This window comes from Oryzias melastigma, linkage group LG3, assembly GCF_002922805.2.
Source record: "Oryzias melastigma strain HK-1 linkage group LG3, ASM292280v2, whole genome shotgun sequence".
Classification (NCBI taxonomy): domain Eukaryota; kingdom Metazoa; phylum Chordata; class Actinopteri; order Beloniformes; family Adrianichthyidae; genus Oryzias; species Oryzias melastigma.
Window position 1 is genome coordinate 21,350,600 of NC_050514.1, and position 22,443 is coordinate 21,373,042.

At 37.8% G+C, this 22,443-nt stretch overlaps 2 protein-coding genes and 1 long non-coding RNA gene across 6 annotated transcripts in view; 1 reads left to right on the top strand and 2 right to left on the bottom strand.

The window, feature by feature from the left end:
• Positions 1-44: 44 nt before the first annotated feature.
• On the bottom strand, positions 45-4,318 carry LOC112160412. Its single transcript, XR_002921661.1, has 2 exons — positions 4,179-4,318; positions 45-241 (listed from the first exon to the last, which is right to left on the bottom strand). It is a non-coding gene; the product is annotated as an uncharacterized LOC112160412 (long non-coding RNA).
• On the top strand, positions 4,101-19,475 carry LOC112160409 (hexokinase-1). The gene is made up of 21 exons (XM_024294887.2): positions 4,101-4,498; positions 8,976-9,138; positions 10,477-10,625; positions 10,706-10,825; positions 10,969-11,064; positions 11,151-11,250; positions 11,321-11,504; positions 11,617-11,772; positions 11,859-11,946; positions 12,489-12,634; positions 12,712-12,904; positions 12,998-13,109; positions 14,478-14,626; positions 15,244-15,363; positions 15,583-15,678; positions 15,752-15,851; positions 15,935-16,118; positions 16,202-16,357; positions 17,865-17,952; positions 18,139-18,284; positions 19,309-19,475. Exons 1-21 carry the CDS (start codon positions 4,436-4,438, stop codon positions 19,454-19,456), a joined length of 2,757 nt encoding a protein of 918 aa, XP_024150655.1. The 5' UTR covers positions 4,101-4,435; the 3' UTR covers positions 19,457-19,475.
• Positions 19,476-21,457: 1,982 nt separating this feature from the next.
• Positions 21,458-22,443, bottom strand: part of tacr2 (tachykinin receptor 2) — an 8,632-nt gene continuing 7,646 nt past the window's right edge. For all 4 annotated transcript variants that reach the window (XM_036210691.1, XM_024294889.2, XM_024294888.2 and 1 more), the window contains one exon: positions 21,458-21,898. In XM_036210691.1, coding sequence (XP_036066584.1) covers positions 21,619-21,898 — 280 coding nt within the window. In that variant the 3' untranslated portion in view covers positions 21,458-21,618. The remainder of the gene's footprint in view (positions 21,899-22,443) is intronic.

The window sequence follows — 22,443 nt, forward strand, 5'->3', positions numbered from 1 at the left end:
AAGAGAGAAATTAGGACTTACATCCAGACATGCACTGGACTTCCTGGAGAACTGTGTTTTTTATTTCATTTTTTTACATATTTATGACTCAGACTGGCTTTTACACTAATTACTGTTCTATTAATTTATAATGAGTCGAATATTGAAGTCAGCACTTGAGCTTTACGGGTTGCGCAGGGAAGCAGGCAGGCACCCGTTAAGGTCAAAGCATCACTGCGATGACAGCTGCAGGACTGCATGTCTGTTGGATCAAGGAGAGCATTTATTATCCAAGGTAACAAAACTCTTTAAACACTTCCATTTCTAATGAGCTGTAAACCTTAGAAATGCTATAAATTCTGATTCTGAAGAACGCTGTTGCTTCTGTTTCAAGTGTCACAAGGAGTTTAGTTGCACAACATGAACTTGTAAGTGCGGGATTTCCATGTAGGAAGTAAAAACATGTCACTGCATAGATAAATGTAAAGTCAGCACTTAGTGATTAAATAGCTGTTTCAGTTTTTCTTAGAAAGCTCAGGAAGTCATTGTTTTAACTGAAGAAATGTGTACGGATTTTGTTGGAAGAGAGTCTCAGCATTTATAAAGAAGTTGGGAATCAAATCTTTAATTTTTTTTTTTTATATTTCCGTCATGAGATCTCTTGGTGTTCTTGATCTAACTGTAAGGGCATATTGGTGAAAGGTGACCGGACAAACCTTAAGGAATGCTGACATTACAGTGTTTGCCTTCAGTTTGGCCCGCGGCCCACAAGGCTGAGGCCGTTCACTTCCACAGGACTGTGAGTGCAGCCAACAAGTTACATCTGAAAGTGACCCTTCCCTTAGAATGAAACACTCTCCCCTTGCAGCAAAAAACAACTTGAAGTCACCAAACTATGACTTTGATGTTCATTTCTATCCATTATCTCAGAACCGAATAGTTAAATTTAATGCTACCCCGAAGAACACCAGATATTTAAAAATCCTGGTGGTCTTTGATGGCATAAATAAAACTTAAATCAGGAAAAAACGTGAATGATTCAGAATAACTGTAACTGTAAATGTGTGAAGCCAACTTTAATTTCTTAAAACCTGGGGATGTTTCACAAAATGTAAAGGTAAAGGTAAAAACAAAATGAATAGAATAGAATTTTATTATTTCCAGAAAGGGAAAATTACCCTGTTACCACTTTAAAAAAAACTAATGTATAATAAATAACACTAATATTTTTTAACTAAAATGAGCAGAAGTGAATATGATGTAAAAAAATAAAATATAAAAAACATTTCTTTGAAGAAATAAGTTGGGTGAAGAGATGCAAAAACCTAAAGTTTTAAGTAAAATCCATGGCAATGGCATGTAAAAATCTGTTGCAAAATGATGCAAAACAAGACACTTTTAAAATTTATAACGTGGAACCAGAAGTTTATGTTTACAGAAATAATAAGTTTATTTATAACCATGTTCTCTGTAACGTACCTTTCCCAGGAGATTGCATCACTCTTCTAAACATTTGTAGTCACCCTGATGTGGATTTTTTAGCTCTAGTTTTGTTTTATTCAGATCATTGTCCTGATCTGATGTGTTAATGTTATTTTGTTTATTTCTAAAGGAGAAATTAATATTTTAAATAAAAAAGTAAATTCTTAAAAGGCTATATGGTTTCAATAAGTTTGGAATGCCTCATCCTAAAAGCCATTAGAATCAAATGATTTTTATTGTTATTGAAACACAAAAATCTAATGACTTAATATGAAAGCTTACACAAAAACATTTCTGTCAGATCTTTAAAATATGAATAACTCTATTTTTAATATAAACAGTAGTGTTATAAAGCACTGTGAGGAGAGTAGCTGCATGAAATGTCATAAGACTTCTAAACTACATCATCCAAATCTCTGTGAAGGATGTGTTGCTTAAATAATTTTCTAACTAACTAATAGGCTAACTAAACAACAGTCTTTTAAACTATCAAATTTGATTGCAGAAATTGTCCAAATATGTCTGCTGTGGTGTTTTCTCTTTTTGTTTACAGTCAATCGTTTATAGTCAAATGCAATAGTGACTTTTGACATGAAACTTTGAACACTTTAGATTAAAGAAAAATGACCAAAAATCGAAACTCATATGGCTCTAAGATTAATGATCATTGACTTCACAATAAGAAAAAATTATGCTAATACTCGGCTAATTGTACTCACAAAACCAGACAACAGACAGCTGTTGTTAGGAAGATGTCACGTCTGTCTGAAAAGAATGAATATCCTTGTGAAAGATTGTGGATAATCAGGTTCAGTGAACAGCAAATAGTAAGTCTGTTGTTTTACTCATTTCAGAAATCACGAAAAAATATCATAGCATTTAATTTTTTTTTCGTATTTTGCAAAAACTGTTTGTTGTGTCAGCTCCTATAACAGAAATCAGCTATATCAATTGAAATGTAGTGAAATAATTTCCTTTTCCTTTGAGTTTCTGAATCCAGCTGAAGGAGATATACTGCCCTTTTGTTTGACCTAATGACCTTGAGAATTTTATGCTAAAGTGTATTGATGGTATATGTTCCTTAAAAATAGATTGTGTCCAAATTCCTTCACTAAACACTACTTAGTGCCCTTTTTTAGGGGCTCAGAATCTACAGTTCCAAAATCAAGAGCCCTAGAAATTTCCCAGAGGCCTCTATGAAAAACTAGTGTGGATCGATGACCACTGGATTGGCAAATATAGACCACAATGCATTGCGATTGAATGAGTTGTCATGTTAAAAAAAAAGTTTTTTTTTTTTTTTTTTTTTTTTAAATCATACATGCTTAAATCTTCAGAAGGCATTGGATTTATAAGTAGTCTCCATAGGAAATTGCAAACATTGTCTGAATTGCTTGTAGAATCCATGGCACTAAATAGTCATGCACTAAGTCTATTGTTGTTGTTTTTTTTTTTAGAAGTTTGGGAGTAGAGAAGAAAATCATACATAGCCTGTATGTCCAATTCAAGTGTCCTAGAAATATCTCAGAAGTTTATATGAGACACAAGTATAGACCTATTGCCACTGGATCAGTAATGCATTGCGATGGAATGATTTTCATGAACACTAGAAAGTTCCGTACTATATAGGTCTTTAGTGGTTTTGGGAATATAGAGAGAATTTGGACAATGCCAGTTCCAAAATTGAGTGACCAAGAAATTTCCCAGAAATCTCTGCAAAAAACTAATGACTAATGGTCACTAGATTGGAAAATATAGACCACAATGCTTTGTGTTTGAATTATTTTTCATGTGGAAAAAAATGCATTTAAGTTTATTTTTATAAATCATCCATGTTTTCATCATCGGAAGACAACACTTTCATAAATAGTCTTTGTAAAATGTTCATATTTATGCTTCATTTCGGGAATTCTGTGACGTCTTTTTTGGTGTTTGAAAAAAAAAAAATAGTGAGCATGTTATCTGAACTGTTTTTACATTCCAGTGAACCAGATAGTCCCAAACTATAGACTTTTTTTTAGTAGATAGGGAGTAAATAGAGGACATTTGAACATAACTTACAATTTCAAAATCGAGTGCCCAAGAAATTCCCCAGAAGTCCCTACAGAAAACTAGTCCCTAGATTGGGGAATATAGATCACAATCATAGACTCACAATGCATTGTGTTTGAATGATTTTTCGTGTGAACAAAATGTATTTTATTTTATAATTTTTCTTCTAGGGAACTATAGTCCTGTGGTTTTGTAGTAAGTAGGGAATACGGAGGAAATTCGGACATAAATTACTGTAATGGAGTTCCTTCTTTTCATCACTTCCTGTTGAACTGGTTTACTGAGGTGTGTGAGTCGTTTCAAGGTGGTGTGACTCATTCTCACTGGCACATTCTAAAAAGAATGCAACTTTATGACCTCCTGGATGCCCAAATTCGCCCCTGACCTTCCCCTCGTGCCCTTCACATTCTCAACTCCCCCCCAGCTAAAAGTAGGTCGTCCCTCTGCCTCCTCCATCACTCACTTTTCTGAGGCAGGAGCCTCACAGCCGAGGCCAGCCAATCACAGTAAAGGATGTAGCTATGCCCCTCCCCTTTCAGTGAAGCGTCAAAGACAATCATGTAACAAAACTAATAAGCCGGCGATAGGCGGGGCCACAGTTTAGACTCCGCCCACCCTCCCCAGCCAAACTTGCTGTCTCACTGGTGCTTCCTGGCTTTACTCACATGGAAGACGGAGGAAGGCTCTAGCGTCTTAGCTACACATGAAGCGGCTCGGTCTATTTTAGACTTCACCGGATTGGATTCAGGATATCGGCGTTTCGCTTCGTGTTTGGCAGTTCCCGAACCAGAGCATAGAAACAAGTATTCTTTTTAAAAAAGTAACTTTTGGAGTTTGTTTGTTTTTAAATCCATCCATTGTTGCGGCGAGTGCGCGACACAGAAAGTGCGTCTTCTGCATGTAAGAGGAAACCAGGAACAGAATGATTGCAGCCCAGCTATTAGCCTATTACTTCACTGAGCTGAAGGATGACCAAGTTAAAAAAGTAAGTCTCATCCGTTTCCTCGTCCTTATTGGGGAGTGGTTAATGTTAAACGGCTACCGGACTCGGTACTTGTGTGTGATTATTTTCTGTTTTACAGTTTAAAAGATTCTCAGCCTTCGAAAGTGAGTGTAAAGTTTCAGGAAGGATGTGGTCTTGTTTAATAAGAGGGTCTAAGTTGTTCAGAGAGACGTGACAAACTGCACAGGCGCGTGCTGGTGTAGTAGGATGTGGAGGCATGACTCAAGTGTGATGGGAGCCATGATGTCAGGGTTAGAGGTGTGGCAATGGACAGGGAAGGATGATGAAAGGACACATGGGCAGGTTTAAAACAACTTCAGAGGTCACAAAGTTTAGGTGAAATTTAAGGGACGATAGAGGCAATAACATTTTGGGGTTTTGAACTTAAATTATGTAGTTTTATTTACCTGATGGAGCAGATGAAGCTTTAAAGTACCACTTTGATGACATTTGTATTTTTTAAAAAAGTTATTTTACCAGAATTAAGCTTTAAATTGGATTTCTAAATATTTTTTTATTTAAATAGTTCTAAATCAGGAACAAACAAAAAACATTCCAATTGGTAAAAGTGTGACGCAGAGTCGGAAAGCTGCAAACTCCATTCTGATGATGTCCTTGTTTTCCCCATCCCAGCTAACATCTGGCTCTAAACTGTACAGCTGGATAGCTCCAATATTCTCTCCATTTTTGTTGTACCACAAATGTTAGCTTGAAGTTGTGAGATGGAGTAAGCCAGCACAGGAGCGCATAAACGATTGGATAACGGGAAATGGGGGCAGCCTTACTACCTCACATACAGTCACAACTGAGACGCATTTTTAATGAGCTACTGCTACTCTGGGGGAAACTATGTCATAGAAAATGACGGGTTATATTGATTTTGGCTAAAAACACCAAAATCTTAATTAAAGACCCTCGGGAACTAGAGGTGCAATGATTAATCGATTTATTGGTGAGTTGATTTCTATTCCTACAATCCAACCAGATCAATCTGTCTGAGGTAAGTTGTTCATCTAGTGGAATTGACCTATATCCGTATAAAATCAATTCAAAATGAGAACTCTGTAATCAGTCTTGGAAAATACCAGTACCCAGGTATTTATCTGAGTCACAGGTTTAATTTTTGGCTAAAGATGTCCTGAATCAATGTTGGGTCAGTGAATCTGATAAAATGATCAAAATGAACTAATATCTTTCATGAATAGTATCGTCAACAAGTCCTGATGTGAATTAAATTGTTGTAAAACGAATTGATAAACCCCTCCTGGAACGCCTTTTAAAATGGACCAAAACGTGATCTAAGTGGGACTCGAGGTTCTACTGTATCTAAGAAACTGTACAAATAGGTTGGGTGTCGTGAAGTGTAGCACGACTGCATTTTTTTAGACTTTTTTTTTTCTTCCAGAGAATTTGTAAGAGAACTGACTAGACCGGTTCTAGACTGTCTTTGAATGTGTGTGTCTGGTTCACTCGGATCACCGTGAATTCATGGAGCCTTTCATTCAAATCGTATTTTCTTACTGATCTGCACTTGTACGTCCATAATACCTTTCCCAGTGCTGCTTGAACCATGTGGGATTTTCAGACGGTTTGTCTGGACCACAACTAATCACAAAGTAATTTTTTAAGCACTCAACAGTGAACGATAATCCTCCTGTAGGTGAATTCTCAGATAAACCAGTTTGTGCAGGTCGGTGTCAGTCAGAGTCAGCTGAGTTTGCGTCCTGCCTCTTGAGGCTGCTGCAGCGTCCTGGACTGATTTCCCCGGTGCAGTGAGTTTGCATCCAAAGCCCTTTTCCTGTGTGCGTAAGGTGGAATAACGGGATGCATGGGAGGGGTCAGTATTTTTCCACATGGTTAGGCGTTGTGCGCTCGCACATGGGCACGCAAAAGTGTCGCCTGTGCATACACAACAGTGTTGGGTTTCCCTGAATCACCTCATGGTGAAGAGAGCAAGGCATTGTTGGGAAGAGGAATGCAAACAGGAGGAGGACGCTCGTTCGGGGGTGGGGTGGGAAGAGAGTGCGTTATCCGGGCTCTCTGGGGGTGATTATAGGGATTCACGTGACTTTAACATCAAATCATACCTTTACAGTTATAAGAAAGACCTTGACTATCCTCTGAATAACTCCCAAAAGGTTTAAAGAATAAAAGTATACATTTATATGAGCTTTTGTAACAACATAATCGCTGTTGTTGCAGATGCAACAAACTGGAATTTACTGGTTTCCACCAAAAAAAAAAAAAAAGGAAAGTGTAATTAAACTAATCCCCTTTGTCTTTGAAAGAAAAGAATCAGTCCGAACAACTGAGAGGTCTTCCTCCTTTAAGTGGGCCCTTTCTTATCCAGATGACCTACAAGGAAGTTGCAGTTTAAATATCAACTTGAGTGGAAACTCGTGGAAGTAGTTTAATCCATATGAAGTGACAGGAACCCCTTTTTTAGCCTCTGATTTGGCCCCATGCAGAGCAGCAGTAGCGTCTCCTGCTGAAACTTCATGAGGCACAATAGACAGATAACAGCTCGAGCTCCTGATCCAGTAGCCAAAATAACAAAAAAGTAAAAAGCAGTAAAGGTGCAGCTTCTAACGACAGGAAAGATCAGCGTCACCTCAATGGATTCAGTAAATGTGTCTGTTCAACATTTGTATACTTGCATTTTTTTTAGCCTTAAGCACCAAAGTCGTGCTAAAAACAATGAATATTTATTATTCTAAATGTTTAAAATATGAACTCCAGGTTCTGAGAAGGCTGGCGAATACATTTTAGGACACAAAGTTGGACTGTGTTGGGATGGGTCAACTGGAGTTATCCTAGTTGCACACCTCTACTTGGAACACAGAATGGAGAAGTGCAGCTTCAATAAACAACTTTATGAGTTTTTTAGACGCATTATGGAGGGCAATTTTAGTCTGTAAACTTGGACCAGAAATCCTTTGTTGTTGTGTAAATGTAACCTTAAAAACTGAGCTCATGACGTTAATAGGAGTGCCATTTGTTTATGTCATTAACTGTTAACCTTATGCAAAGGACACACTGGACTTGTGTGGCATCAGGGTTTTTGAACGTGCTTTTACCTTTTACAGACGTAAAACTCTTGTATAGCGATGCGTAAACGCGAGACTTTTGAACGCGGAAGCTCAAAACATGCATATATGTGCGTTTACATACACCTTTCATTGAAAGTGGTCAGTTGACGGCGCTTGTGAGCGTAGCATCCACTGCTAACACACTGGTTTACCTGAAGTCTCAAAGACTGTGGTAAACCTCAAAGGTAAACCCTCAAATGAGCTCTGACGTCTACTTTGCACATACTTGTCTGTGATGTTCCAGTACAGCGTGTTTGGGCCGGTCTTGACATGTTCTCATGAAATAGTACATTTATAAGGCTAAAGACTCAGGATGAACTCCACACAAATAATACTTCTAAATTAAGATGCTCAAGTACAAAACAGCTTTGTTTAGTATTGAATTAGCTTTATTGGCATTTACAGTAAATGACATTCGATCATATCCATGAAACACTTTGGAAATTTTCCAGCTACAAAAAAAAACAACAAATATTTGAAAAAAATATCAACAATACTTGTGTGCAAAGCAAACACATCATCTATTTCAGATACGTGTGTGAATGGCCTGGAAACACTTAAAACTGGCTCCAAACTCTTTAGGGAGTTAAATTTTTCAAAATGTTCCAAAATATATATATATTTTGAATAGTTTCTCTATATCAGTCACTGTACAAATCAAGCCAGTGAATGGGAAGGCCTTATTTTTGCTCCGTTTTTCTGCTTACTGGCTTTTTCTCCAGTAAAATCAACCATGCAGAAATGCATAGCTTCATTTAAAATGCTTACATCCTGTCTGACTTAGTCCTGAGGTTTAGTGTTGCTCAGGAAAGCGCGTCACGTCAGGAAATTTCAACAGTCCTGCTGATGGATTTTCCCATAAGTGTCTGCAGTGATCGTCGCATCACTGATAACATGTTTGGTGGGAAGATGATAGAGTTTATGCACAGTTGAACATCAGTAATGGTCGGATGAACATTTGTCCCCGACATTCCGTGAAGAAGGTCTCAGTAAAGTGTTGCTAAAGTGGATTTCACCAGAATTGTTTAACATCCTGTTCCTCTTAAGTCCATGCAGTCACAGTGGTGAGCTGTAAAGTTTTATGACCCACAGAGACTTGGTTCTAATTACTTTAGAGCTCTTTTATCTTTTGATTGAGTCGTACTACTGATAAGAAACACTTGTCTGTTTTTTTTTTTGTTTTTGTTGTTACATTTTCCGTATATGACTCAATGAAAACATGAAAATAACTGGATTAAGTTGACCTTCATCATTGCTACCAACTTTGAACCTGCAGTCTTATATTGTCACTGTGATCGAAATATATGATTAAAAAAAGTTTTTTAATGAAGTGTAATAGATGCTAATCATTGCTTGGTTTCTGCTCTCAGATTGATAAGTACCTGTACTCCATGCGCTTCTCTGATGAGACGCTGCTGGACATCACGAACCGCTTCAGAATGGAGCTCGTCAAAGGATTGGGCCGGGACTCTAATGCCACTGCTTCGCTCAAGATGCTGCCAACATTTGTGCGCTCAATCCCTGACGGATCAGGTTGGTACATCTAAGCCTATTTATGATCAGGCCAAATAGCAGAGTCAGAGCAGACACGCTGCTGCGGACAGAGGATGTGAAGCCACTCATTTAACAGTCTGGTTGTTAAAGGATTCATAATCAGGAGAGTCAAGAATCTTTGCTTCTGGTTTTATGATCAAACGTTTATTCTCCTGGTGACGTTGATGAGTGTAAATCACTATGAATTTAGTTTGTCTGCCACAATCGCTACAGCGACATGAAGATAAATGACTCCACAATTATGTTCAAACTGCAGCAGTTCTAGCATGACAGCTTCAAAAACTGTGCAACACAAACACACACACATCAGTCATAGATTAACACTAATCCTGCTGCCATTGTTGGAGAGGACCGTCACAGAGAAAGTGCTTAAACATGTGCATACAAACACCACAGAATTACATAATTATGTCTGTTGCTGGTGTCTCCTGTCAGGTAAGGAGTTCCTCTTCAGTAAAACCCAGTTTACAAAAGAAAACACAGTTGTGGTGTAAAATATTATTTTTAATACACACTGCAGCTCTGAAAATACAAAGAAAAACATCTCGGATTAATATAAATTTGTATTTTTACTATCTAAATATGTCGATCTCCTAAGTTCTTGTAATGTTTAACAACTTCCTGAACTTCCAGTTTCAGAATCGCAAAGTAAAAGTAAAGGAAAGGCACTGACAGCATGAGTCAACAGCTGCTTTATCAAAGGCTGATTCATTTTGTGGGATTTGTTGAGTTAAAGTGAGCAATCACATTTGCAGTTTATCGAATCAAGGAGTTACTGATAGAGGACCACTGTTTAGATAGATGGAAAAAAACAACACATGACACTGGGAATTAGAACATATAATAAAATACCCATTTAGATGATTTCATTGGACAATCTGTGGTTTGTAGTTAACAAACATGTGACTAAAGGGTTTTGATGAAGGTTGGATGACGTCTGAATAATTGATATGCCAGATTTATAAATAATTTGGTTTCTACAATCCACATTTTTTTTTATTTGTACAGAATTATACATCAAAAAGAAGGATTTGAAATGTTTTTTTCCTCCAAAAAGGATATTTCGTGCTTGTACAGATCTGTATCTAACAAATTCTTGATTCTCAGCCCCAAACCGCAAAACTGATAAACTCATAAACCAAGCATTTTTACAGCTCTGCAGTCAAAGTTAACTAGTTTATTAGTTTACTACGCTTAGAGAAGATAAATATTTCTTTTGGTGAGTCATACGTCTGGGTTAAATCCTGCTGCTGTGTGCCCTCACTGATCTTTTTCTCCTTTACGTTTGTACTTTTCCTGCTGTGGTCCCTCCGCCAGAGAAAGGAGACTTCATCGCTTTAGATTTAGGAGGCAGCTACTTCAGGATCCTTCGGGTGAAAGTCAGCCACGAGAAGAAACAGACGGTTCAAATGGAGAGCGAAATCTTCGACACGCCAGAGGATATCATGCACGGCTCTGGAACCAGAGTGGGTTTGGTTTCATGTACACATGTGCCCCATCTCTCCTCTGGCACTTCCTCTAAGTCGACTTCTCCTCCTCCCCTCAGCTGTTCGACCATGTGGCAGAGTGTCTTGGCACCTTCATGGAAAAACACAACATCAAAGACAAGAAACTCCCTGTAGGGTTCACCTTCTCCTTTCCCTGCCAGCAAGCTAAACTTGATGAGGTAAATAACCGTCTGTTCAGTTCTGGATTTTGATGGCTTCTCTGGAAAGATTTGTCAAATTTGCTGTTGGTAGCCATTTTTTTAGGGTCAGTTTGTTCATATAGAGGTTATATAATTTTCCCAATTCTCTGTTTGGTCTGCAGGGCTACCTGATAACCTGGACTAAGAGCTTCAAGGCCAGTGGGGTGGAGGGAATGGACGTGGTCAACCTGCTCAACAAAGCCATCAAGAAACGAGGAGTGAGGCTTGTTTTTTAAATTTTTTTTTTTGTCTTTTAGCCTATAAAACAGCCATTCCCTGATGTGGGTGTTTTTGCTCACGCCAGGACTATGAAGCAGACATCATGGCAGTCGTGAACGACACGGTGGGAACCATGATGACTTGTGGCTTTGATGATCAGCGCTGTGAAGTCGGCATCATCATAGGTGCGTTGGTTTAGCAGACGCTCTCATGCAGGAGGGCTTTGGTGTCCTAAAGAATGACTCGTGTTTGCAGGCACGGGCACCAACGCTTGCTACATGGAGGAGCTGCGCCACATTGACCAGGTGGAGGGCGACGAGGGCAGGATGTGTGTGAACACGGAATGGGGGGCGTTCGGAGATGACGGCAGGCTGGAGGACATCCGAACAGAGTTTGACAGAGAGATAGACAGAGGATCTCTCAATCCAGGCAAACAGCTGTAAGTTTAGAAGAATGTTTGATTATCAGTCTGCATTATTGTCTTTAAAAAAAAGATTATTTGGACAGTGGTTGTTCTGTAGAATTTAGTGATAAGAGATTCTGTGCTGTAGATTTGAGAAGATGGTCAGTGGTTTGTACATGGGCGAGCTGGTGCGTCTCATCCTGGTGAAGATGGCCAGAGAAGGCCTCCTGTTCGAGGGAAGGATCACCCCAGAGCTGCTCACAAAGGGCAAGTTTGAGACCAAGCATGTCTCTGCCATTGAGAAGTAAGACCCGCCCACAAAGTCAACAATTTAGACTAAAGATTGTCAGTAATTTTGTCTCCTAATCTGTGCACCTGTGTTCTGTTCAGGAGCAAAGAAGGGCTGACCAAAGCCAGAGATGTTCTGAGCAAGCTCGGCGTGGAGCCCTCACCAGATGACTGTGTCGCTGTGCAGCACGTATGTGTCATTGTTAAAAGTTAAAGCATCATTTCAAGTTTCTTATAATATTAAATAACCCCCCTAAAACACATTTTTTTTTACTTCTAACACAAACTGTTCTGTTTATTACATTTACTATGAAGAAAAGGTTTTGAGCATTTCTTTTTAGATGATTAAAACAGAAGCTTAAATATGTGGGAAAAGCTATAGAAAAGGTTAAAAACCTACCATGGAAGTTTGAATCTCTAATTCCATAAAAACAGATTCTAAAAATCTGTTTTTAACTAAATTTCTTGACTAAAACGTTGGCTTCATTGCAATTAAGTCTGTTTTTTTTGGTTTTCTTTCATCTGCAATCAAACATACTTTTTCCTCCAACTTTATTGACTACAATTGCTTGTGTTGTTTTTGAGTTTATAAAAAAAATAATAGTTTAAAGGGAGTTTGTAGTTTAATAATAATCCAGGAATAATCCACATTCTGGTTTCCTGTTGAACACCAAACAAATAGAAGATGTTTGGTTTGCAGATCTCAGTGCTCTTCTTCTCCTTTCTCTTCAGGTTTGTTCCATTGTGTCTCATCGTTCTGCTAACCTGGTTGCTGCTGTTCTGGCTGGCATCTTGATGAGGCTGAAGGAGAACAAAGGAGTGGGACGCCTCAGAACCACAGTGGGCATCGACGGCTCTCTGTACAAGATGCATCCACAGTGAGTGTGTTTGAATTTAAAGTTTTTGTTTTGTCTACATCCGTGTTTCTGACATCCCCTCTGTGCTTTTATTTCAGATATTCCCGTCGTCTTCATAAGACAGTCCGGCGTTTGGTTCCCGACTGCGACGTCCGCTTCCTCCTGTCCAACAGCGGCAGTGGGAAGGGCGCCGCCATGGTGACGGCCGTGGCCTACAGACTGGCAGAACAATCCAAGCAGATTTCCCAAATCCTGTCGGAGTTCCGCCTTACAACCGAACAGCTGCTAGAGGTGAGGATTTTTCATATTTCTCTTTTACTTTTAACGATTTTCAGTACATTTTTTTTAGGAATCTAATTCAGAATTTATGCTTTATTATTTCAGGTGAAGAACAGAATGAGGGTGGAGATACAAAATGGTCTTTCAAAGAGTACGCATGAGTCTGCCACCGTCAAAATGCTTCCAACCTTCGTGCAGAGCACACCTAATGGCACAGGTAACACGCTCACGATGAGCAAACTTCCCTTTTGAAGACTGACTCTGCAGCCGGTAAAGTATTGACATGAAAAATCCTTTGTCTGTAAGTGAGACTTTCTCAAATATATTGAAAATACTTTTTTTTTTAAAAGAGGTGACTGTGTGTCTTTAACTTCAACTAAAGCTTTCAGTATTATTCTTGTTCCTATTAAAAAAAAAAACTCTAATTTTCAGATATATTGTAACTAAAATAAAAAAACTCAAAGTAAGAAGGATTTTGTCTTTGTTGTAACAATAATATACAGACTAAATCTTACCCTATTAAAATTCCCCTTTAAATGATGTTCCATTTGTGGGATTTAATTGAAGATTATATTAATCAGTACATCAAAAAAGCAAAAATAGTCAGCAATGCTCTGTTAAGGAAAGAAAAGCTCACAAAACTCTATTAAGAAACCCTGATAGTAACAAAACAAATAAAATCAAATCTAAATCAACCATTGAAATTAATATTTTTTTGCTGAAAAAAATTAAAACTTCAAAATTAGACAAAAATTAACTGTTTGACCAACCTTAGCCAAAGGTTTGTCATAGGTGTTTCAGTGCTTGTTTAAAGAGTGTCACTGTGCTGTTTGGTGCGCCACACTGACCATGGAGCACAGAGGAAGAGGAAAATGAATGATGGTCAACATGAATAGTAGCCAAAGAGTGCAGAGAAATCTCTTTTAAGGCATTAAAGGTGATCTTCAGGGTCACTGAACATCTGTGTCAGATATCAGATCTCTCACCTTCTAGGAGGAGACCACAAAGGATATTCTAAGATAATTTCACATCGGCTGTGTGTTCAGTTGCAAAAACAAACCAAAATGAAAAAGAAGCGTCTCCACTGTAAAATGTGGAGGAGGCTCTGGGCTGTGCCTGGTACAGCGTGTCTTTAATCTGTGTGGGTACGATGAAATCTGAAGACTCTCGAGCCTTTCTGTTCTGAAACGTGCTGCCCTCTGTCAGAAAAGTTGTTCTCGGTCACAGGTCATGAGTTTTCTACTGGAATCTGACCCAAAAGACAAGTACAAACAAACTCTTCAAATACTGAGACGTCAGAACAGTTAATTCATAAGAAGTTGGTTGAAATTCCTTTTGACATCATATTATTGGGCTAAACAGGCTGTGCAACAAAGCATTACATGAAGGACTACCATCGTCCAGGCATATTCATTGAATAATTGTGTTAATCAACATTTTAAAAGCAGAAACTCATTTTAATAATACATTAACAAGTATTTTGTTGTCCTTAACAGGTGTTAAGGACCTAACACGTGTCAGGTCCATGTTCACAAACATGTCTAAATCTCTGGTCTAACTTTTGTCTCTGTGTTTTTGTGTTCAGAACACGGGGATTTCTTGGCGTTGGACTTGGGTGGGACCAACTTTAGAGTCCTCTTAGTCAAGATTCGCTCTGGGAAGAAAAGATCTGTGGAGATGCACAACAAGATCTATGCCATTCCTTTAGAAGTGATGCAGGGAACAGGAGAGGAGGTGAGGCGCATCTGACACCAGTTCATCCATGTCCATCTGGATTAATATGTGCTGGTTAGTGAATGGAAACTTTTGAGTTGGACACATTTACAAATTTTTTATTTATTTATTTATTTACTTAATCTTTTGAGAACAGTTTTTATCACACACGACTGTATCTCTTTGTAGAAATGCACACAAACGACGACCAGCACAGGACAGGAACATGCAAAAAGTGTCAACACATCTATGCAGAAAGCAGAAATATTCAAAAGAATACGAACTAAACAGAAGAAGGATTTCTGTTTCACTTGTTCACAGGTGTTTTTAAATCTTTCTTGTTACACCACAGCATCATCTCACAGAAAATTACGATTTGATGGAGGCTCAAAATCCTATTTTTTAATGCTGCAATTCACTTAAACACACTTGGGGCAAAAGAGGATTATAGAGGAGCAAATAACAGGCGTGAGATTTCCTGCATTATCCTGCACCTGTCACCCCAAACATATCAAATACAATAAACGAGCAAAAAAAAGTCTAAATGTGTTTTTTATAAATTAAAAAAACATCAAAAAAGAGTTGGTACTGCCAGGAATGGACTTCCATCATCCTGAAACCTTTTTCATCTTTTTCAGTTGTTTGACCACATTGTGCACTGTATCAGTGACTTCCTGGACTACATGGGGATGAAGAACGCTCGTCTTCCTCTTGGGTTCACCTTCTCCTTCCCTTGCAAACAGACCAGTCTGGATGCTGTGAGTTTGTGTCACTGTTTTATCAAAAAGACTTTTGAATAGCAAAAAAAATAATCTTTGTTTTAGAATACATGTTTCAATGTTTTTCTTAAAATAAGAATTTTTTGGGCCCTTTTTTTTACTGATTTAAAGAAAATCTGTCAGTGAGAATTTATAACTTGTTTCTAAGGAGCATATTTTTGCATTAATGATGAGGTTTTTTTGTGCGTTTTTGTGCAGGGGACCTTGGTGACCTGGACCAAAGGCTTCAAGGCCACAGACTGTGAAGGAGAGGATGTTGTGGGACTGCTCAGGGATGCCATAAAGCGCCGAGAGGTGAAACGGGAGGACTTGGCTCAGCTCCTGCGCTCACAGAATTTCTTCTTAACCCGCCAGTTGTGTCTTTTAGGAATTTGAACTGGACGTGGTAGCTATCGTGAACGACACTGTGGGCACCATGATGACCTGTGCCTATGAAGAGCCCACCTGCGAGGTCGGGCTCATCGCTGGTAAGTTTATTCCCCTCTCTCTCCTTTAGATAAAAATTGTAATATTTCTGTTTGCTCCTTGTAAAGCGTGGGTTTGATTCCAGGCACCGGCAGTAATGCGTGCTACATGGAAGAGATGAGGAACGTTGAGATGGTAGACGGCGATGACGGACAGATGTGCGTCAACATGGAGTGGGGAGCTTTTGGAGACAACGGGTGTCTGGACGACATGAGGACTGAATATGACCGAGCTGTGGACGACCTCTCTCTTAATCCAGGAAAACAGAGGTGCTGCACAGAGCCACGTTTGAGTCCATTTAGTTAAATGTTGATGTCTTTTTATAACGTCATTTTTTCTTTGCACTTTGTAGATATGAGAAAATGTGCAGTGGCATGTACCTTGGTGAAATCGTGCGAAACATCCTCATAGACATGACCAAGAAAGGATTCTTGTTCAGAGGACAGATTTCTGAAACCCTGAAGACCAGAGGCATCTTTGAAACAAAGTTCCTCTCACAAATAGAAAGGTAAGAAATTTAAGTGTTATTTAAAGAGGACAGTTGGAGGCTGACTCTAGTCACAGTCCAGATTTGGGAAAAAAAAAAAAAAAATTGGTGCGGGCTGAGTGGTAAAATGACGCTAGCATCATAAGATACATAGAATCTCGATTGAAATTTCATTCCAAGTCGCAACACTAGGACAGAATTTGATGGATTCAATGCCAGTCAACCATTGTTGCCTAACTTTAAGTCCACTGGAAAGTTTTACAAGCCAGTAGATTTTTGACAATCAAAGACAATACACCTATGAGCCATGCTAATGTTTTTTTTTAACTTAAGATTCAGATTTTTCCTGTGTGTTTATTTCATTTATTCCTTGTGTTCAGGCCGAGTGCCTTGCTTCAGCTGGCGTAAGTGTTGGCTTGTCAGCTTCTGTTGTGTGTTCAGCTTTCACTTTTATCAGTCTAGTTGTTGTGAAATCAAAGCAGAAAGTAACTTTAAACTGTTAAGAAGGATGAATGTATTGCGTATGAATAGTAGCCAGCCTTGCAGAAACAAAATCTTAAACTTTTTGTTGTCGTATCTTTCTTTTCCTGATCCTGACATTTTCGGAGCACAGTGTGAGGAAAGTTGTGCAATAGGTTTTGTTGAACAACGTGCTGTTGTTTCTTTGTTAAATACCATGACGGTGATGGGTGTTTATGCTGGTGGGGAAAAGGTCAGCAGACTATTTACTATATGTGACTTTGATATCGCTAAAAAATGTTGACTGAATTGACTTCATTTGGTTAGAGCAAGAAGTCAGCCATTTCCTATGGGTGGCATGACACTCAGTCCAGTTCTTTTACACAGTCAATCCAGCAGACACATCCATAGATCATCCTGTAACCCTCCTACGTGATATTTAGCAGAAACTATGTCAACATCGAGAACAACATGTAAGATTGTAGCTCAGATGAGGAAACTGAAGACATTCATGGATCTATTTAATGCTTCAGAATTGGAGTGGAGCACAGATTTTGGCCCGCCCATGGCAGTTGCTGAATCACAAACCCGAGCTTTTTCAAACCACAGGTTTAATCTCCTCCTAATCCAAAGCAACGAGAATATAGAAATACTCAGAAAAACAGTTTGAATCTTAAATTGTCTTATACATATCTTCTCATGAGAAAAATGCTGCAAGAAGATGTAAAAAACAAGTTTTCATTGGACTGGCTCTTTAATAATCAGTTTTATGACTGCAGTGGTGGAGTTTCAGTTCTGATTGTTGTCTGGAGTCAAACCATATCTGAGCTGTGATTAAAAAGAACCTGCTCATTAGAGAAGTGGCAGTTTCTGTTAGTTAAATTAGCAAAGAGGGTTTGATTTAGCATTTTCATTTTATAAAAACTTAGTTGGGTTAGCACTCCATCTGAAACAGTTCATGCAACGTGAAAACTTATAGATGTTTAAGCTTGGATAAAATCTTAAACTCTTTAATTTAATTGTGTATTTTTCAACATTTGTTGAGTGTGTTTTGAATCTTCTCTTCCAGCGACAGGTTGGCTTTGCTGCAGGTGAGATCCATCCTGCAGCATCTCGGCCTGGACAGCACCTGTGATGACAGTATTATCGTCAAAGAGGTAAAACGATGGCTTCTAGAAAGCTCTGCGTGTTTCATTAACGTCAGTCTTAAGGTATAAACTAATCAGACAAAAAAGAGGGTATGTTTAACTTTAAAGTTTGTAGTAGATTTTTGCTTTCTAAACTTTGAGCGGTTCAAGTAAAGTGTTGCAATATTGACTTTTTTTGTCCGTTTTTGTTATTAGGTTTGTGGAATTGTGTCACGGCGAGCAGCTCAGCTGTGTGGCGCAGGAATGGCGGCTGTCGTCGAAAAGATTAGGGAGAACCGCGGAGTGGACCATCTGAAGATCACAGTAGGGGTGGACGGGACTCTCTACAAACTACACCCACAGTAAGTTTGATCCAACAGAGGTCCAACTTTTAAAGAAAAATTGCTCTCAAGCGAAAAACAAACCAAAAAAAATACAAAAAAAGTCTTTCTGCTTTATGTTTACCCACTGGAGCTTGAAAAACTTATTTACTTTGTTTAGTGCAGCAAAAACCTAAAAACAGCTAAATATATATAAAAAAACATTTATTATGTTATGTAGAATATTTTTAAAATGAATTAAAAAGTTTGTGCTGTTCCATCAAAAACTTAAGTGACTATTGATCCTAACCTGGCTCTAAAATAGATTTTAAGAAGGGAAAATTCAAATTTTGTCTGAGCTCTGCATTTTTCTCCAAAACAATATAACTAACGTGTAAAAAACGGCAACTTTATTTTTTATGTTTCAAAATAAAATACTCCTAAAGGCATGTATATTGCACTGTTCTGTGAACTGGTGTATAGATATGATGCTGAGTCATGCTTTAGCTGACATGCAGCTACATGTGAAATATTCAGGTACATGTTAATTAAAAACAAAATTCCTCAGCAGGTCCAGTGTAATAAAATATATTTTTGTAGCTAAATTCCTTTGAAATCAAGTAAAAATATATATTTTTTTCATCCGATGGTTCAGCTTATAACAAACAACAACAAAAAAGGATTATTGTAAGCTGGCGATTGTTCAGATAAAGTATTTTTTAATGCGTTTACCTGTCGACGCTCTTTGGATGTGGGATAAATACCAGAATAATGAAGGCTTGGACATTTTGTCTGAATTCTCTGAACTTGTCGTACTTGTCTTTCAGCAAAGACAGTTTTTTTTGTTCAGAATTGTGTAATAATAATGGGCCTGCGGAAACTTGTTCTTGAAAGATAAAGACAATAAAAGGCCATTTAGGAGTCAACGTGTAAAAAGCCATTTGCATTTGTACAACAAATACCAGAGCTGTGACTCCAATAGCAAACATATAATAAAATATTATTCTTCATTTTTGTTTTTTTTTCCCCAATCTAAAATGATTTCAAATGTCTTGTGTCTCTCCAGCTTTTCCCTGATCATGCACCAGACTGTAAATGAGCTGGCTCCAAAGTGCAGCGTCAACTTTCTGCTCTCGGAGGACGGGAGCGGGAAAGGTGCGGCGCTAATCACAGCTGTAGGCTGCCGGCTCAGGCAGGAGCTGAACAGTAAATAGAGTCTCACTGTTACCTTCATTCTTTTTTTGGAGCCTCATCTTTTTCTTCTTCGTCTCATTTCCTCCCAAATCAAACCAGCCCAGATGAGACTTGAGCTCTGGTAGCTGCTTTCCACATGACTGAAAGAAACAGGGGGCTTTTTTATTTTGTTTAGTAGCAGAGGAAGTAGTTAGAGTATTTTTTTAAAGTAACACTTGTAGCAGCTCAGCCTCAGTGGGATTTCACACAACCTTCCAAAGCTCCTCTACCTCCATCTAGAGGATTCCTCTGGTTACTGCAGCCTGTTTTTTCTTTGATTAAACCCTGCAGTTGAGCTTCTGTCTTTGACCAAAGTGTGATTGATGTCTTTGTAGAAACTTGACTGTCTGTGCAGTAAGATTTGGAGAGTCATGAGATGGTGTCTAATGTATGTAAAGGGATTTTAGATTTCTTTGTTTTTTTTTTTTTTTCTTTTCTTTTGCCCAGAAAAAACACAAAATATCACAGAAACACTGTTTTTATTTATTTCATTTTTATGTTTTGGAACTCTGGAAAATATTACTATTGCAGTACAAAAGTAGAGAAAACCACTTAAAAGCATACTGTAAGTTGTGCTCAACAGTTTCACATGTCCTATGAATGTACACATTCAGTCTAATCTACCAAAAGAAAAGATCTATTTTTATCTTAAAGGATGCTCTGTTAGTGGTACAGAAACAGTAAGTTGTTGCTTAAAGATCTCACTTTAGAGAGGTCGTGAGCAGGAACCTGGTGCTTGAATATGAAGCAATGTCTCAACTTTGTCTAAGTATAATGGTATTTCTGCAGATATTTATGAATATCTTTAAAGCAAAAAAAAGTGAAAATTCATTTTTTAAACAAAAATGTAGCACAATATTCATGCAAATTTGTTTTTATTATTCACGTTGTTGACCACAATCATGCAAATAGTTACAAATGGTTCTCCCTGGAAATTTGGTGAACTATTAAGACATTTTAACCCTCTTGGATAAAAAAAAAGATATTTAATGCTGTAAGAAAAAAAAGCTATTTATTTAGAGGTCAAAAGAATGTCCTAATTTAAACTGCCTTCACGTTCTCCTCTGAATGAATCTTTGTTGCTAGAAACCCTCAATTGCTCATCTTGCCTTTTCAGACAAAAAAAAATAGACTGGGTTCGTCTAAAACTGTCAATCTGCCACTCAATAAAATCAAATCTGTAAATCTAAAGATGAGTTTGTCTTGAATGATTTCTCTAATTTTTGTAAAGTGTTTGGAACCAAAACAGCTGCTAAGACGACGTGACATTTCTCGTTAGTTTTCACCAAGCTTCACCTCAAATGAAGTGAATGAGTTAAGCTGCAGACAAAATAAATGCATAAAACTTCAACTTTATTACCACCTTGATTAATAATAATTTTCACATAAGTTGCAAACTCACTGTTTTGCACAGAAAATGAATACATACTTGGTCTTGTGCATACATTACATGTCAAAAATACACTTTTTTAAAATGCTCACAGACTACAGTATAAACAATGGCCACTTAATATATTAATATACATTTAAATGATAATCAAAAGTCACATTAGAATTGCATGTGATCAGTATTTTTTTACATATCGAATAGCATTTAAATTATTTAGAGAAACACTTTTCCAGTAACGGTATTAATAATTAAATACCATTAATACTTTATTACTGTTATTAAGCATCATGAAGCCTTCAGGATACCTGCGCTTGCTTTAATAATCTTGGGTGGCTGCATGTTTTGAGTGAAACTTGCTTTGTTGTGCTTAAAAGGGATTATTGACAAAACCACAGAGGAAATGATGTTTAAAAGACATCCCATATTTAACAAACTACAACATTAAAACAATGTTAAGGCTTTTTGCTGATGCCAGTAGACTGTTTTTCTCCAGACTGTTGCCTGCATTAATAAACACCAAACTTTCTATAAATAAAATTAAAGAAGAAACATTTTTTCACCACCATGAATAGTTCAAGTATGTACAGGTTTATTTTTTATTTTTTTTTAACAAATTGAAATATAAAATGTGCTTCAAACACATTCATCCTAGTTTCTTTTTTGTAAACAATACGATAGTTGTTGGTTCCTTCAGTCTGCTTCTGAGGTGACCTCCCCGCCCTTTCATGCCCTCATCACGCCGCCGCTCCGCAGTCAGAGGCTGTGCTCCGTTAGTTTGTCATGTGTGGGTATTTTATCGCTCAGCTTCTTTACTAGTTGTGCATTCTGTGTGCTGCATTTTTGCTTTTTCCGCTGTAAACAAATGTCCTTGTCTATGTTGGTTTTAATGGATGCACGCGGGTGAGTATCGCTCCGATGACTGCGCGTCATGGTGACTCTGAAGGTGTTTGTGTGCTGCAGCTCCATTTTGTCCTCCTCTGACACTTTGATGAAGGGACACCAAGCAAAGGCATGGCGGAAACCAGCACGAAACCTGAGGAGAATGGCAGAAATAAAGTCCAGTTGTCTTCAGAGCATCTTGTAGACAGCCACCTTCTGACAGTTTATTTTTGACAATAAAGCTCTGCTACTTAGCTAAACCTACTTGAAAATGGACCTGCTGTAGATATTTTTAAAAAGTTAGAATCTCAACTGTTTAGTTATGAAGTTGTTGCATTTTCAGGGAAAAAAATATTACATTCAGCCCGATAACAAGGAGATATACTACTGGGTAACTTGGAGCCCCCCAAAAGAAAGGGAAAACTGATAAAAGAAAAATGATAGGCAGATATTCTACAAAAGGGGTTCAAGTCACAAAAACGTTTTATAAAATTATAAAAAATATTTTATGTGTGTTCCATAATTTTAGGCTATTTACTGAGTACTTTAAAGAGGAGTGTTTATTTAGTCAGTAATAATTATTTAATTACACATTCACTCAAAAAAAATTAAACAACACAAAACAAATGACGATTAATTGACAGATCTTAAATCAATATCAATTGTTAAATAAAAGTGAGTTTTTGTGCTTTTTATTTT

Bases quoted from the DNA above. Each gene is read 5' to 3' on its own strand.
- LOC112160409 (XM_024294887.2), top strand. From the start codon at position 4,436: ATGATTGCAGCCCAGCTATTAGCCTATTACTTCACTGAGCTGAAGGAT. The intron at 13,110-14,477 runs GTAACACGCTCA...TTTTGTGTTCAG, and splicing joins GAGCACACCTAATGGCACAG to AACACGGGGATTTCTTGGCG. The intron at 16,119-16,201 runs GTGCTGCACAGA...TGCACTTTGTAG, and splicing joins CTTAATCCAGGAAAACAGAG to ATATGAGAAAATGTGCAGTG.